The sequence below is a fragment of the Pempheris klunzingeri genome, chromosome 2, assembly GCF_042242105.1.
Source record: "Pempheris klunzingeri isolate RE-2024b chromosome 2, fPemKlu1.hap1, whole genome shotgun sequence".
In the NCBI taxonomy this organism is placed as follows: domain Eukaryota; kingdom Metazoa; phylum Chordata; class Actinopteri; order Acropomatiformes; family Pempheridae; genus Pempheris; species Pempheris klunzingeri.
In genome coordinates, this window is record NC_092013.1 from 27,833,568 (window position 1) to 27,848,033 (window position 14,466).

The window sequence follows — 14,466 nt, forward strand, 5'->3', positions numbered from 1 at the left end:
TTTTCTAAATTCTACTGTGTCTGCTACTTTGAAGAACAGGCTTCTGAAAGACCAATGAAAGAAATGCTGAATGAGATTGCATGTATTTACAGAAGGGAGAGGAACACAGAGAAGCCCCAACATGTGGCTGTAAACAGCATGAGAGTAAGACCTGCAGACACTTGTCAGGGCTGAAAAACATTTCTACAGGGTCTACATATGAATCTACAGGTGAAGTAATTATATTTTAATCTGTATTTTTACTTAATATTATACAATTATTATTCTCATCATATTTTTATCATGTATTTCATTTGAAACTATATCAGACATGTGAGACCTTTTAGTTACCGTACTTGACAATATCACCACACCCGTCTCCATCCCATCAGATCAACATGGTTGCATAGCAGTTTAGCAGCACTTTGCATCACAAATATATTGATGCAGAAACTTCCCTTGTATGTTCCAAACAGCGTGGCATAACTTTTTATTTGTTTCCAATTGTATTCCATGGTACATGCTATAGGTGTTGCTCATGGTAGACATTTTGACAGGTCACCGCAGGTAAAGCACAGGTGTTGCCAATGACCTTAACAATGGCTTGCTTCCACTAAGCCATGCCAGTGAGCCGGCATGAATAATACATGTGCCCCAGAACAGTCATATATATGTACATGGTTTTCAGTCATTATTATTATTATCATATTAATTACTGTACACATGCCATCTTTTCTTTGCTCTTTTGTGCTATTCTTTATTTGAACAAGAACTTATTTTTTCCTAATTGGGACTACTGAAGTTTATTTTGATGCAAAATCTAATCAGGATACAAAGTAATATAATGAAATCTATAGTTGTTAAAAAGTTGCAGAATCATTTCAGGAAAATGCAGTGATTTCAGGAACTTGTTTTGTATTATTCCTTATGGCCAGCAGGCAGTGTGATCTCCCAGTCTGTCGCTGTCACTGCTGGATCAAAAGATCATGATGCAACAATGACCCAAGAAGTGTGCCCCTCCCCTTCACCTCCTCCAGGCGTCTCAGTAGGAATACGATGAGTCTCTCATCCTGTCCCTCGAGGAGCTTCAGGCTCCAGGCAAAACAGTTAACATGTAGATATGAAATAAAGGGATCAGTGGTGGTTCGGGTGCCACTGCTGGGTGTTTTGGCAGCTTTCAGCAGAGCAGCAATGGCAGGAAGTATTTAAGTTTCTGTCCACGACAGCACCCTGCTGCCTTGGCTCGCCCCAGAAGTTCTACACTGTGGAGTGGGCAGGTGGGGGGTCTGTACTGTACTGTATGTGGGTGTTTGATCTTCCTTCCACCTAGCATTAACATGCAGGTATCTACATAGTATTAACCCTTTACCCAGATTAGAGTTAAAATGCTTCTCCGTCTTTCACATAAAAGTTGGATTTGTTTTTCCCTCACTTTCAATGAGAGGAAACATGACAGAGACTACCTCAGATAAACATCACGTTAGAAATACCATGGCTTGCTCTTGAGACATCATGTGCTCAGGGTACATAGACGGCAAATCTAAATCTCTCATGAGTCGAACCTTACAAAATGCATAAATTAATTCTTAATTCTTATATATAATCCCAGGGTCTATTTGATCTGATTTATTTTTGTTAATTTAGTGTCACTAGAGCCAACAATCTTAATTGAATTCCAAATCAATCATGAAGCATTTCAGTTCAAAGGTAATTTATTCATTTTCACAGATTGGAATGTTCTCCAAGAGCAATATAGTTTTTCCCAACACGTAAAACCTATTACTTCTAAAAATTACAAGATTTTGATTGTAAAAAAACAAAATCCATGAGTATGCAACTCTAAGTGCTGGGCACAAGATGCCTCCTACCTCACTGAAAAGTTTTCTGTGCACGTGACCTGGTGGCGTCTAGTGTCCACATCACACTGCTGTCAGCTGTATACTGGACCATAACTGGCTCAAAGCTAGATGAGGTTATAAATCTGCTGGTCCAGGGGAAAAGATTAGGGTTTTTAACCACAGTATAGTATACTGAATGTGGCTTTAAGACTCTGCTGTTAAACAGGCCAAATGCCGTTTGGATGTTTTGTTACTTTGCTATTTCAACCTGGAAAAAACAATACAATGGTAAGTCACAAAATGTCCATGCTGAACATTCCAGTAAATGTTCTCTGACAACATATTACATTTGTTTTCTACCAAATATCTGATTTTCCAGTATTTTCACCACAGCTTTAATGAACTTATGCTTGAGCTTCCTCTCACAGTCCAAGGACATGCAGCTTAGGTTAATTGCCCGTAGGTGTGAGTGTGAGTGGTTATCTGTGCTGGCCCTGTGATTGACTGGTGACCAGTTCAGGGTGCACCCCACCTCTCGCCCAATCTCAGCTGGGATTGGCTCCAGTCCCCCTGCAACCCGTAAGGATAAGCAGTATAGACAATGGATGGATGATATATAAATGTAATTTTTAAGAGACAAAGTTGGTCAAAGTTGGCGTCTGCCTCAAGTTCCTTCAGTATCATCATCAAGCTGAACAGTCTATGCTGGCTACCATGCTACATAACCAATCAGGTAATGACTACCATTCATCTGTGCCATCACACTGTGGGATGAAGTGCAACCCATTCATTATCCCAATTACTGGCTTTTATCACAATGAAGATGTGATCATGTGAAGCTGTGTGATACAGAGCTGTTTTTCCCCTTCAATTAAACAACTAAGATAATTATCATGTTGAACTCACCTGTGGTTTTCTTGTAATATACAACTGAAAACAGATCTTATTATGTACTCGCCATGCTTAATAAATTGGTGACAACTTTGGTGACTAATTAATATTTTGATGGCATCTGTTGACAATATGACTTTATCTATTGCAACAATCTGAACTCATAACTCTGAAGGCTTCAGCTGCCGCTGACAGACTTAAAGAGCTCTGACTGAAATCCATCCAAAAAGATTAATACCTGATGGAGAAGATTCTCTTGTCTCTACTGAGTTTGAGTGACAGAGTAGAGCAGGAACGGGTATGGAGGTGGGGGTTATCAGCATTTGTCAGATCAATAGCTCATCACTGTCACCTGCCAGAGAGCATGATGGGATTGTGTTGTGAGTGGAAGAATGAGTGTATGATTGTACAGCAATCAAAAGGAGATTCACATATATGTGAGAGGATGCTATTATGTTCAACACAGTATGACAGGATGAGCTGGAAAATTACTGTCCTATTGTCAATGGTGCTATCAGTACAGAATGCAATATAATGCACTTCAAAACAATATAGGTGTCAAAGGTAACCATGTGTGAATAATACATATACTGTATTTATTGAGTTTGAGCAGTTCAGGATTTTACTATAAGCTGTTTTCACGTCTACTTAACTGATGAATCCAAGTTAAAGTGACCAGGAAATAAATATTTTGATGCCGAAAATTAGTTAATGCATTTAGAAGCATTTAAAAGCCAGTTTGGATTTTGCACAAAAGTCAATGTTGCAATGATGCTTACATTCATCTACTCATAGTACCACCTACCTGCATAGTTTGATGAGGTCAGGGTAAAATATATTTTAGTATGTGTGTTATCTTTGATGGTAATCTTTCCAACTTCTTCCCCCTCAAAGAAATGTGTTAACATTTGCAGTAAAACATAGAAATAACAGCTTGAGGTGATATTAACATTTCACATATCTCAAATAACCCAATTTACACGCATTTACAAATCTATCTGCTTCTTGACTTTGAACGCTGACTGCAGCATCATGCTGTATTATTTACTGCGGTGTTTTCTAAAGACATTATCATCATTATCAGATCATGATCCTGTGAGGCCCCTGCCTGTGAGGTCCACAATTATAATCAGATTACTTAAAGGTTCACAATTTTACACAATATGAACAACAGTTCATATACAATAATCCGTAAATAGTGTGATTGTGAGTAAAAATGCCAACTAACTAACTAGACAGAGTTCTAGGCCAGTGATTGTCAGTGAATATTGTGTCATGTCACAGTATAATAGTATAATATAACAGTATAATGTGCCAACCAGTGGCTCTCAGAGAGGCTCTTGTTTTAAGCATGCACTTTATGTACCAAGGGGCCCAGGTGTTGTGCTTGGTGTATGCACCGAGGGGCCTGGGGGCCCTAGAGGTCAGCTCATGCTTGAAGGGCATAGGAGCCCAGGGATCCTCACACTGTAGTTGCCGAGGGGCCCAACGGCACCAAGGGGTCTGTGGGCCCTCACACTGTAAGCCCTGATGGGTCTTAGGGGCCCTAGTGGTTAGAGGGCCCTGACATTTAACTTTCTTCTGAGACGACACGTGGCCTGAGGCTTGGAGGCCCCCCTGGCTGTCTGAGGCACCAGGGAGCTGGCACCACTGGTCTGGTCCATAATCCAGCCTTGATTATCTCTGATCTTATTGTACAATTTAACGAATTGATTTTAACCCTTGTATGGTGTTCTGTGAGACCCGTTTTCATTTTTTTATCAAGAGCAAAATGATACCATTAATTATTTTTTCAAACTCAGACTCATTGGCCTTGGCTCATATTGATGAATCTGAGTTTGAAAAAATGATTAATCGTATCATTTTTCTTTTGATAAAGAACATGAAAACGGATTAAATCTGGTCCACAAACCCGAACACCATACAAGGGTTAATATTGCTTCCAGATCTGATCAGATTCTATGAGACCTGTCAGTCTGGATGAGTCCAGCTATGCTTTTCCAAATACTTATTGTTACTCTCAAGGCTCAGAGACAAGGTGGACCCAAATGCACAACGTGAGACAGATTAACAAACTTTTAATTCAACAAGATACTTACAGAGACAAGATACTTACTACTAACAAGGCATGGAAAACTATGGCTTGGTTTAGAATACTATAGACCATTGACGCTCAAACAAGAAATATATAGAAATATATATAGAAAATGTATAGAAATACTTAGTTAGTTAAAACTAACTGACCTGATTTTAATTAGTGCCATCACAATCACTGTGCTTTGTGGTATGGATAGGAATTTTTGTATTCAGCAATATTTTGTTCATATATTACAGGACGTATATGTGAAAATTTGCATACATAAATATACGTATATTTTCTTAATCTGTGCCGAGGAGCTGTCTAGCCAGAGGGCCCTGACCCTACGGCCCCTTGTGACGCAATTATGGGGTTCCATTTTCCGCCTGTTATACCTTATTGAATTACTTCGTTGATCAAGATCTAGCTCTGCCTTTTTCAATATTACCTCAATCGTTCTCCAGATAATTAGGATTAATTGTCTCAGCAAAGCCATCATTTGTTATCTTGAGGTGAAATTGATTCGGCAGCCCTCCCTGCATTTGATGACCGATGTGTAGCTTACAAAACCAACGAAATCTGAGTCATCTACATTCCCTGAAAAAAGATGAGCATAAATGTATCATGAGTCATTTTTCCCAGTAAGATAATCAGACCACACACTTAGCACTGCCTTAATCAGGTTAAGACTGATTTACGGTGTGTCTCTTCCTTTTAAATGGTTTTAATTGGTTACTTATAAGACCACAAAAGAAGCAACACAGCAGAAGCAGTTAACCTCCTACAGTGTTTCTTTCTTCTCCCTCTCACTAAATGTACAGATCAGCATGGTGCTGACTCTCTCATCCTCTCTTGTCTCTCTTGTCAATGTCTTTCTTCCAGTTTGGTCGGACAGAAGTGATCGATAACACGCTGAACCCAGACTTTGTGAGGAAGTTTGTCCTTGATTTCTTCTTTGAAGAGAAGCAGAATCTTCGCTTTGATGTGTAAGTGGGAACATCTCCGCCTTTTCCCTCTACAGCACTGCTGTCTCTTTCCTTTGTTATACCAGGGAATGACTTCAATCAAACCTCCTCTTATTTTGGCCTGCTGACTCATACCCGCTAGGTTTACAAGCCTCCAGTCAAAGCTGATTAGCATGAAAGCATCATGACTGGATGACTCGTGTCAAATTGTTCGATTAAATCAGCAGAATCACAGAGTATGCAACACTTTTTTTTTCCTTCTATTTTTAGAATAAAGTAAATCCTGGAAAACTGTATCCTAAAAAAATCATTCAAGCTGTAAAGTCAGTGAGATGACAGCCTTCAACTCTTTTACCCAGGCTCAGGCTTTCTAGCATGGTACCTAAAACTTGTCTCGTTAAAAATTTCTTTCAGTAGCTAAATGTCCTCTTCATTTGTGTGATTATTACCCGTTTAGGCTAATAAATGAGATTATGCTGGCTTTATTTTATGGCTAACAGACATCTGTCAGGTGTTCTTCATCAGTGGCTAAAAATGGGTCTGACCTGTCGGCCCAGCTTGAGATCTGCTATGCTAACTTATCAGGGCAATGAAGCAGATAATGAAGTTATTAATATTACTTACAATCTCGAAAACAATCTCTAAACCAGATCATTTTTACTTGGTTGGTCTGGATGCTGATTTATTAACATGAATTTAAAAACATCTGTTCAGCCACCTCTGTAGATACGTGTTTCATTGATAATATAGTTTTGAATTGTCAGCTTGTGACACACTAATAAGCTCATTTCATGAAACATGGTGTTAGCACATGTCTTGAATAGCCACAATCAGACAACAGAAACATGACCAGCTGGTCCCAGTGCAACACTACTGTGTAAATATCAGTTGGTGTTTGTCAGACTGCTGTAGAAGAAACTGGCACATTTTCTTCCAGCTCCGTCAGTCCTTCATGCTGTGTGTTAGATTATACAACTGGTCAGATATTTGTCAAAAAATGTAGAAACAAGGTGATCACAAGTAGCAGATGTCAATCTACACAGACAGTTGTTCCTGAATGGCATGAGATCAACACCGGCCACAGTTTTACCTATTCATATACAGTCATTGCAAAAATTACAGCTGGGAAACAATGAATACATTTTTTCTGAATATTACAAACTGAAATGACTCATTTAAATATGAGAATTTGAGCTATTAGGTCCAATGAAAATTAAATCCAAGGTGATGCATCAGCTGCGAGGATCCATGCGGGAGGTTCATTTTGACATCCACATGACATGATCTGCATGAAGCCCAAACTTTATGACTGCTCAGGCCATACGCACCAATTAACATGTGAACACACACACAAGCGCAAATTAGTGGAAAAGTATCTAATGTCAGCACCTTTTTATTTATCGTTTCTTTGGCATTGCAGCACTGCCCTTGAGCAAGGTAATTAAACCAGAACTGCTCCTGTCAGCAAGACTCCATCTCTGATGGTTTCACAGTCTTGAATGAAAATCTGAATTATGAATTGCTGCTGAAAAGTAAATAATTGTTTCTTTATCAAAGGTCAGCCTATCCACCACTGGTCCATCCACTCTGATAAACCAGCAGTGACAGAGTAGATTTAGTTTTCCAGTTGAAAGTGAACTAAGCGCATCACTAAACAAGCAGTTCATTCATTACAGCACGATATGCACGCAGCCTTTGATTATCCTTTTATGTTTGTCACAATCTATTTTTCCTCTGAATCTATTGTCAAGAGCTCATTATTCATCTTCAAAGTTGTTTTGTTTGGTTCAAAGCTTTAAAGTATATAAAGATGTTCTGAAGTTTTTATGAGGAGAGTTAAAATGGAATTTTTCAGAGTCTGCAAATGAGCACAATGAGCTCTGCAGCCTGTTGAGGCCAATGCCAGTCTCAGAGGATTCAAACAGAAGAGAACAGTGTTGTTGTTTATTTACTGATCTACATAGCCTCCCTGTAGTTACAGATCCATTTCAAAGTATGCTTTTATTGTGAAGTCAGTCATGGAGGAGACTGCAGGTAGATAAAGGCAGACAGAAGGAGAAAACGTAGACTTTTACCACTGTAATAGGGGATCGATGCCCCTACAGGGATCAGATGAGAGAGCCAGCAGGGGTCAGGTACAAGAAGAGGCCAAAGAGCCTATCACATCCCTCTTATTGACCAGAGCTGCTCATCACCCCTCTGCCCATCACTGTGTGGTCAATAAATGTGAACATCAACAACACCAGGCTGCAGCATTGATTGAACTAATCCCAATCCTTTGTCAATAACAGAAGAAGCTGCAGTCTGAACTGATATGCTCGTTAGAACTTGAAATGTCAATGAAGAAGCTACACTTTCGACATTTGTGTTCAGCGAGGACAGGGATGTAAAGGTAAATCACAGCATTGTTAACTCTGATGACAAAACCAGTTATACAACAAACACAAACTGATTTATGACTTTTACCATTAAACAATTGATTGATTTGATACAATGATTTATACTAAGAGTAAAGACAATAAAAAGATTGATCTCAGTTTTTATATACTGTTACATAATACAAGGTGGCAAAATTGCGTTTCAGTTGATACAGTATATGCTTTACTGTATGACAGACTCAAGTTTAACTGAAAGAAATGACGAGTTGCTACAAAAATGTGTGCATTTTAGGATGGTTTATGTTCTCTGGGAGGCAGGGTATGAAAGAAAATAAGGACAGAAACATGTTAAGCACAATTAAAATGTGTTTATTTACTATTTAACAATATCTAGATTTGTCAGTGGTGGCAGAGTTGGTTAAACTAGAGAAACTAGCAAGAGCAGATTTTGAAAGTAACCAAATGAAAAATTCCTACCCCTTCCCTTCAGGCCTCTCTCCATTTGAATACACACTGCCTCACTACCGCTGGAGCAAGAGTCCATAATAGTGAAGAGAGTCTGGCTACTGCGCCACAGCTGACGCCACTGACTGACAGCCTCTCTTAACTTTTCAGGATGACGAATAAACAATCCTGTTTAATGTAATGGTCATGCTAGTTTGTTCTAATTTATATTTTCTCCAGTGTTTGCTCCACATATTTTCTAGGCAAAACGGTATCTGGCTTTGGCTGCTTAGTCTCAGCAGGCACGACAGTAGCATAATCTCCCAAGCACCTTGGATAAAAGAATTAAAGTGACACAGCTGACATTTTTAATGTGTTAGACACATTTGAACAGCCCATAATTCTGGCTGCATAAGAGTCCAAGTTTTACATGGCACTGAATGTTGAGTTTAAAGCTTCCTCCCCTGGGACAGCAACTGCCCCGCTCAGTGAGGAGTCTTAATCTCCAAACAAAGTAAATCATTAATGCTGAATTATTAAGTAGAGCAAAATATAGCACGCACACACACACACACTAACAATGGCAACACATTCTCCCTCTTTTCAAAGTGTTGTGCATCATCGGCTTTAGTAGCTAATGTGGATGCTACCTGAATCACCGTTCTTCACACATGACAGCAAATCTTTTGTTTCTGGTTGCGGTGCAAAACTCCCAAAGACTGCATGCTTTGACTTTCTTTTCTATGCTTTCACGTCAGTAATCAGAAAAGAATGAATTCATCACATCAACTGTTTACTGGTGCTTGATGCAAATTGTAGTAAGTAAGTGCACGTTGTCCTTGAAATACTAATGGGCTTCCACAAAGTGCTAAACCAGGATTGAAAGTTCAGACCTTATGTAAAGGATGGATCATTGATTAATCATTAAAAGCTTATGAAATACGAAACACATTTTTCCTGGATGGAAGCTTTTTTAAACAGTTTATGTGCAATTTCCACAGAACATCCTAAGTAAATGTAAGATAGCAAAATCATGCTGTCACTCAAAATTGTCCCTGCTCCTTGTCAACCTTAAAAAAAATCACCAACAACAGATGTGTGCTTTTCTTTTTTCTTTTTTCTTCTTTAAATAAAGCCCAAGTCACTGCTTCAGTGAAAATGACAAATGCCCAGAATCTACGAGTAATATTAAACGGCCTTTACAGAGAATTAATTCCCATTTTAATTAGTTTTATCTTTTAAAATTCATGCATATGTTGCAGTTGCAACTGTTGGCAGTGCAGCGCTGTTTATCTGCCATATTAGCTGCACCTCAGTCTGTTGCCTTCAACTGTGGCCTATAAATGATGTTTAATATAAATGCTTCAAATGACCTAAATCATTTTTTGATTTCAGAGGTACATGTCATTTTCACCAAATGTGGGAAAGATACAGTAAAAGTTGAAGACAAGAAACACTTCCAGATTGGATTTGAGGGTTCCACCTGGCTGCTGCTTGGCTTTGCTATTTCTGTCCACAGTAACTGTGAGGAACAAAAGAATGTCACCTTTATTGTTTGGCTATACATATTATGCCCTGCATCACACATATCTGTATGATGAAGGGTGAGTCTTATGCATGGTTTGGTCACTGCCATGCTTTGTTTATCGTTGATCCATTGTTGATATTCATATTAATGTCGCTGCATGTTGACATCAATAACACATAATAACTCATGGCCTTATAAGGTGTTCTTGGTCAATAATGTACCGTATTTACCGGACTATAGAGCGCATCGGAATATAAGCCGCACCCACTAAATTTTAAAAGAAAAAAATATTTTTACATATATTAGCCGCACCAGACTATAAGCCGCAGAGATATACGTTGTGAAATGAGATATTTACACAGAAAGATTTTGTAAATGTTTATTTACATACCTTAATTGTTCCTGTAACACGGCAGTAAAACGGCTGATCGAACAAAACAGAAAAGTCATTAATGTTTTTATTCATCCTCCTCCTGTGCACTGAAACCGTCACTGAAACGTTAGCGAAGAAAAATCTACAGATTAGCCGCATCGTTGTATGAGCCGCAGGGTTCAAAGCGTGGGAAAAAAGTAGCGGCTTATAGTCCGGTAAATACGGTAATGATGAAATATATTTTTATCGGCCACTTTTCCATCTGTTGGCACTCACATTCCCACACAGCAAAAATGATGACAACAGTGTCTGAGAGACAGAAATAAATGGGTATTCAGTCTGAATCCAGCATGGCCCAGATATGGATTGTACTGAGTCTCGGGAGAGTGCTGTGGTCTCGCTGATATGGGGTCATGACAGGGGATTCCAATAAAAGGGAGCATCCCAGTAGAGGGAATCAATTATTAAACTCCCACCTCTTCACACAGGTTATTTTTAGCCCACTGAATCACAATAGATAGATGTGGAGCAAAGTGATGTATTATTTCCATAAGGAATGGAGGAGGAATGGGCTGAACTGATAAATTGTGACAACAAAAGCAATTTATCATTTGAAGTGATTTTTGTTCAAAAATATATTGTTTGAATGGCAGATTTATCTGGTTGTTAAATATCTATTATTGCGTTGCACTAAATGTCAGTATTGAGTAATTCATATCACATGCATCAGTGTAATAATAATGGTTTGCAATGAGGCACACATTTGATGTAATAACACTTGTGTTATTGAAGGATAAGGCTTGTGTTTGTGTTCAAATAAACAAAAGTTCCATGAAAAGACTAAAATCAACAATATTTAAGTCCATCTGTACTTCCTGACTTCCCTACAGCGTCTGTGGCCCTCAGCCTCAGTCCAACTGGTTCCTAAAAAATGCAAGCATATTATTTAAACAGGAAGGAAATAGTGCATTTGTTTGGATTCATTCCCACAGTTGGTGCTCTAGTGAGTATTTGGGGCATCAGGATAGTATATGTGGGACTGAGTCAAAATAAACTACAGTGTGTGTGTAATGAAGGGACATGCCACCCTTTGCATCTTCTGTATCCTAAAAATTATATTTGTATAGATTCATTTTGAGTGCAACTGTACATTCAGTATTAACAGTATTAATCCCTTGTTGCCTGTTGTCTCTTCCGGTCTTGATGCAGCTGAGGTGGCCTCTGTATCCCACTAATGCCGGTTGATGCATATTCTATGTATATATTATATATACATAGATGCATACATACATAAATATATATATATATATATATATATATATATTCTATGCGTATATACATAAATATTTTATTATACTATTATCATATTGTACTATTCTATGCAATGCTATATTCAAATTAACAATCTCCACTTAATTTAGCATCTGCTTGAATGCAAAAACGCAAATAATTAATTTTTTTTATATAATTGTAAATAAATTCAGGCAGTAAGGGGTTAAGACTTGCCAGGTATGTTGATTAACAATATTTTCTCATTATGTTAATAGAAAACATAATTTGATTGGCAGTGCGTTTCTCTCCAAATGTATTTAAAGTTGTTCAAAGTTGTATATAAACATGCAACATCCAGTGCATGTTGCTCACAGATGTGATTTAATGGAGCTCTTTGGCAAAGAGGAGTTAGATATATCAGGCTTTGATACACACCAAATACTTGTTATAGCACATGGGATTTAATGAGAGTAAAGGTGCTTTCAGACGAGGTCGTTGCCACTATCTCTGTTCCCATTGAGGCCCAGTATTTGGAATTGGTGGCAGCACAGTACAGCTTTGTAAACACAACACATTATTAAAGTGGTTCCCAATTTTTTGGCACAAGATCTTTTACAAAAAAGCAGTATCTGTGAACGAGTTGTTTTCGCTCTAAACTTCTCACATGGCTGCAATTCAGTAACTGTTTAAGTTATGCAATATTTCACAAGAAATAAAGAAAGATTAGCAAAAACTGAACATTTATGTAGCAGTTTTTTCTCTTTTCCTTTTTCCTTTAATTTTCTCAGAAACTCTCAGATTTATCTAGTGACCCTAGACCCTGGGACTTTGGAGGACTTTATCTTGAAATTGTAGTATTTCTATATTGTTGTGTTGATCTGAGTGTGTCTTCCACCTTTGCTAATATCATTAAGGTTTTTTTTTTAGCTCAAACCATGGAGCTGATGTTAGAGATGCTAGCTTTGGGATGGGCATCAGGACAAGGCAAAGCAATTTTCTGAATGCAACATTATAAAGGAAGGATGCTCATCAAAGACCCTCTAGGCCAGTCCACTGGAGAACCAAACTAACACCGGTGATACACTAAAAGAACATAAACCTAGCCATGGGGTGCTAATAGTGTGAATTCCATCACAGTGAGAGCACAGGTGTTGCAATCATTGGTTATTGTAGAAAAATGCAATTAAGGCTGTTCAACGTTTTCTTTCTGCGCCCTTAAGAAGTGAATTGGCCCTTGGCTTAACACACCGTGCAGTGGTGTGTAATTGGGTTTTTAAATGTTCCCAACACTCTGTCGATTCCAAGCTCAGACTCTAACTAGGAGAAGCCTCATCCATGATGCAAACTGAATATGTAAATCACATTTCGATACACACCTTTATTAAATGTAGCCAATTAATTCAGAAGCTCCTTTCTTTACAGTCCTAAAACCTGCAGACGTACAAAACAGCCAAATGCAATTTCACTACAACATAGTGAGAAATACATCAAATTTGTAATGCTGTTGAAACAGTTAAAATGTCATTAAAAGCTTGTCCAGTGCCTGTAGTGAAGCAATTAAAATGTGTCCTGCGACTTGTGTCCTTCGCCACATCAAAGTAGGCGGCACATTTGAGCTGCATGCAAAAAAGTTCCACTAAAACCGTTTGCGCGTAGAATTATAATCAAGTTGTAGCTTCACTGATTTAGCAATTGTCTTTCGAATAGAGATTTGCTTGATCCATGAACAACCATGTTTTCTCAGTTTGAGCAGGTCAGACTGTACAGTTCATTTATTACAAAACAGATGTATTCTAATTCAAATTTCCCCTTTAACACACCACGTCAGTGTATATAAGCAACATATAGTCATGACATACAATGAGGTGTTATTTTTTGTCATAAAATTAATAAATACGGAACTAATAATATTATGTCAGTGTCATTCAGTGATTAGTCATTCACTGTTTCAGATTTACTCAGTCCCACTTCAGCTAAAATTGGACGACTTGTTGGACTTGATCCCTTTAGATCAACAGCAGTACAAGATCCACTGTGAGTGCTTCATATCTTCAGGTTTTAACCCTTTAACCTTCTGCTCAACCATATGGTAGAGCACATTTTGACTCACTATATCTTATTGAAAACATGTTTTACTTACGACATCTCAACCGTTTGGTAGAGGCCAATATTTCAAAAAATGTGGGGTCTGTTCATAAAAAAACATTGATTTTTGTAATTAGTGCCCCAAGGAAATAAAATATAGGAAGAATACATTTTTTCATTGCTTTTTTCTTGGTGAGGACGTTAAAGGGTTAAAGTGCCTTAATACAGTTTATTGTATTGTTGTTTCTAACATAAATAGAGCATAACATTGCTAACTTGTTCCTAACATAAAGCTGCTTGTTCCTAACATAAATCGCTCTCAGTGACATGACTCTTAATCTGCTGCAGTCCCTCTGATTGTGGTGAGAATGATGAAGAAGAAGGTGATATTGTGGTTACTCCTTCACAAATAGACCCACATGTGTAGTGGCAGAACATTTTCACTGTTTTATGACATTTATGAAAAACAGTCCAAGGTGAATTTAATGTTTTATGCCTTAATACCATTAATCCAAGTTATTGTATAGCCTTAGTGTAACACATGACAGAAGTTCCACACTTAGATCAAATACTAACACCTGAGACTCCTTGCTAGTGAGGACTGGACGGTAGAAACCTCAGAGATCAGAAAAGGCT

At 38.2% G+C, this 14,466-nt stretch overlaps 1 protein-coding gene across 1 annotated transcript in view; it reads left to right on the forward strand.

The window, feature by feature from the left end:
* LOC139209562 (copine-9-like) overlaps positions 1–14,466 on the forward strand; it is a 127,014-nt gene that overhangs the window by 35,097 nt on the left and 77,451 nt on the right. Inside the window, exon 4 of the mRNA XM_070839325.1 lies at positions 5,668–5,771. Coding sequence (XP_070695426.1) covers positions 5,668–5,771 — 104 coding nt within the window. The remainder of the gene's footprint in view (positions 1–5,667; positions 5,772–14,466) is intronic.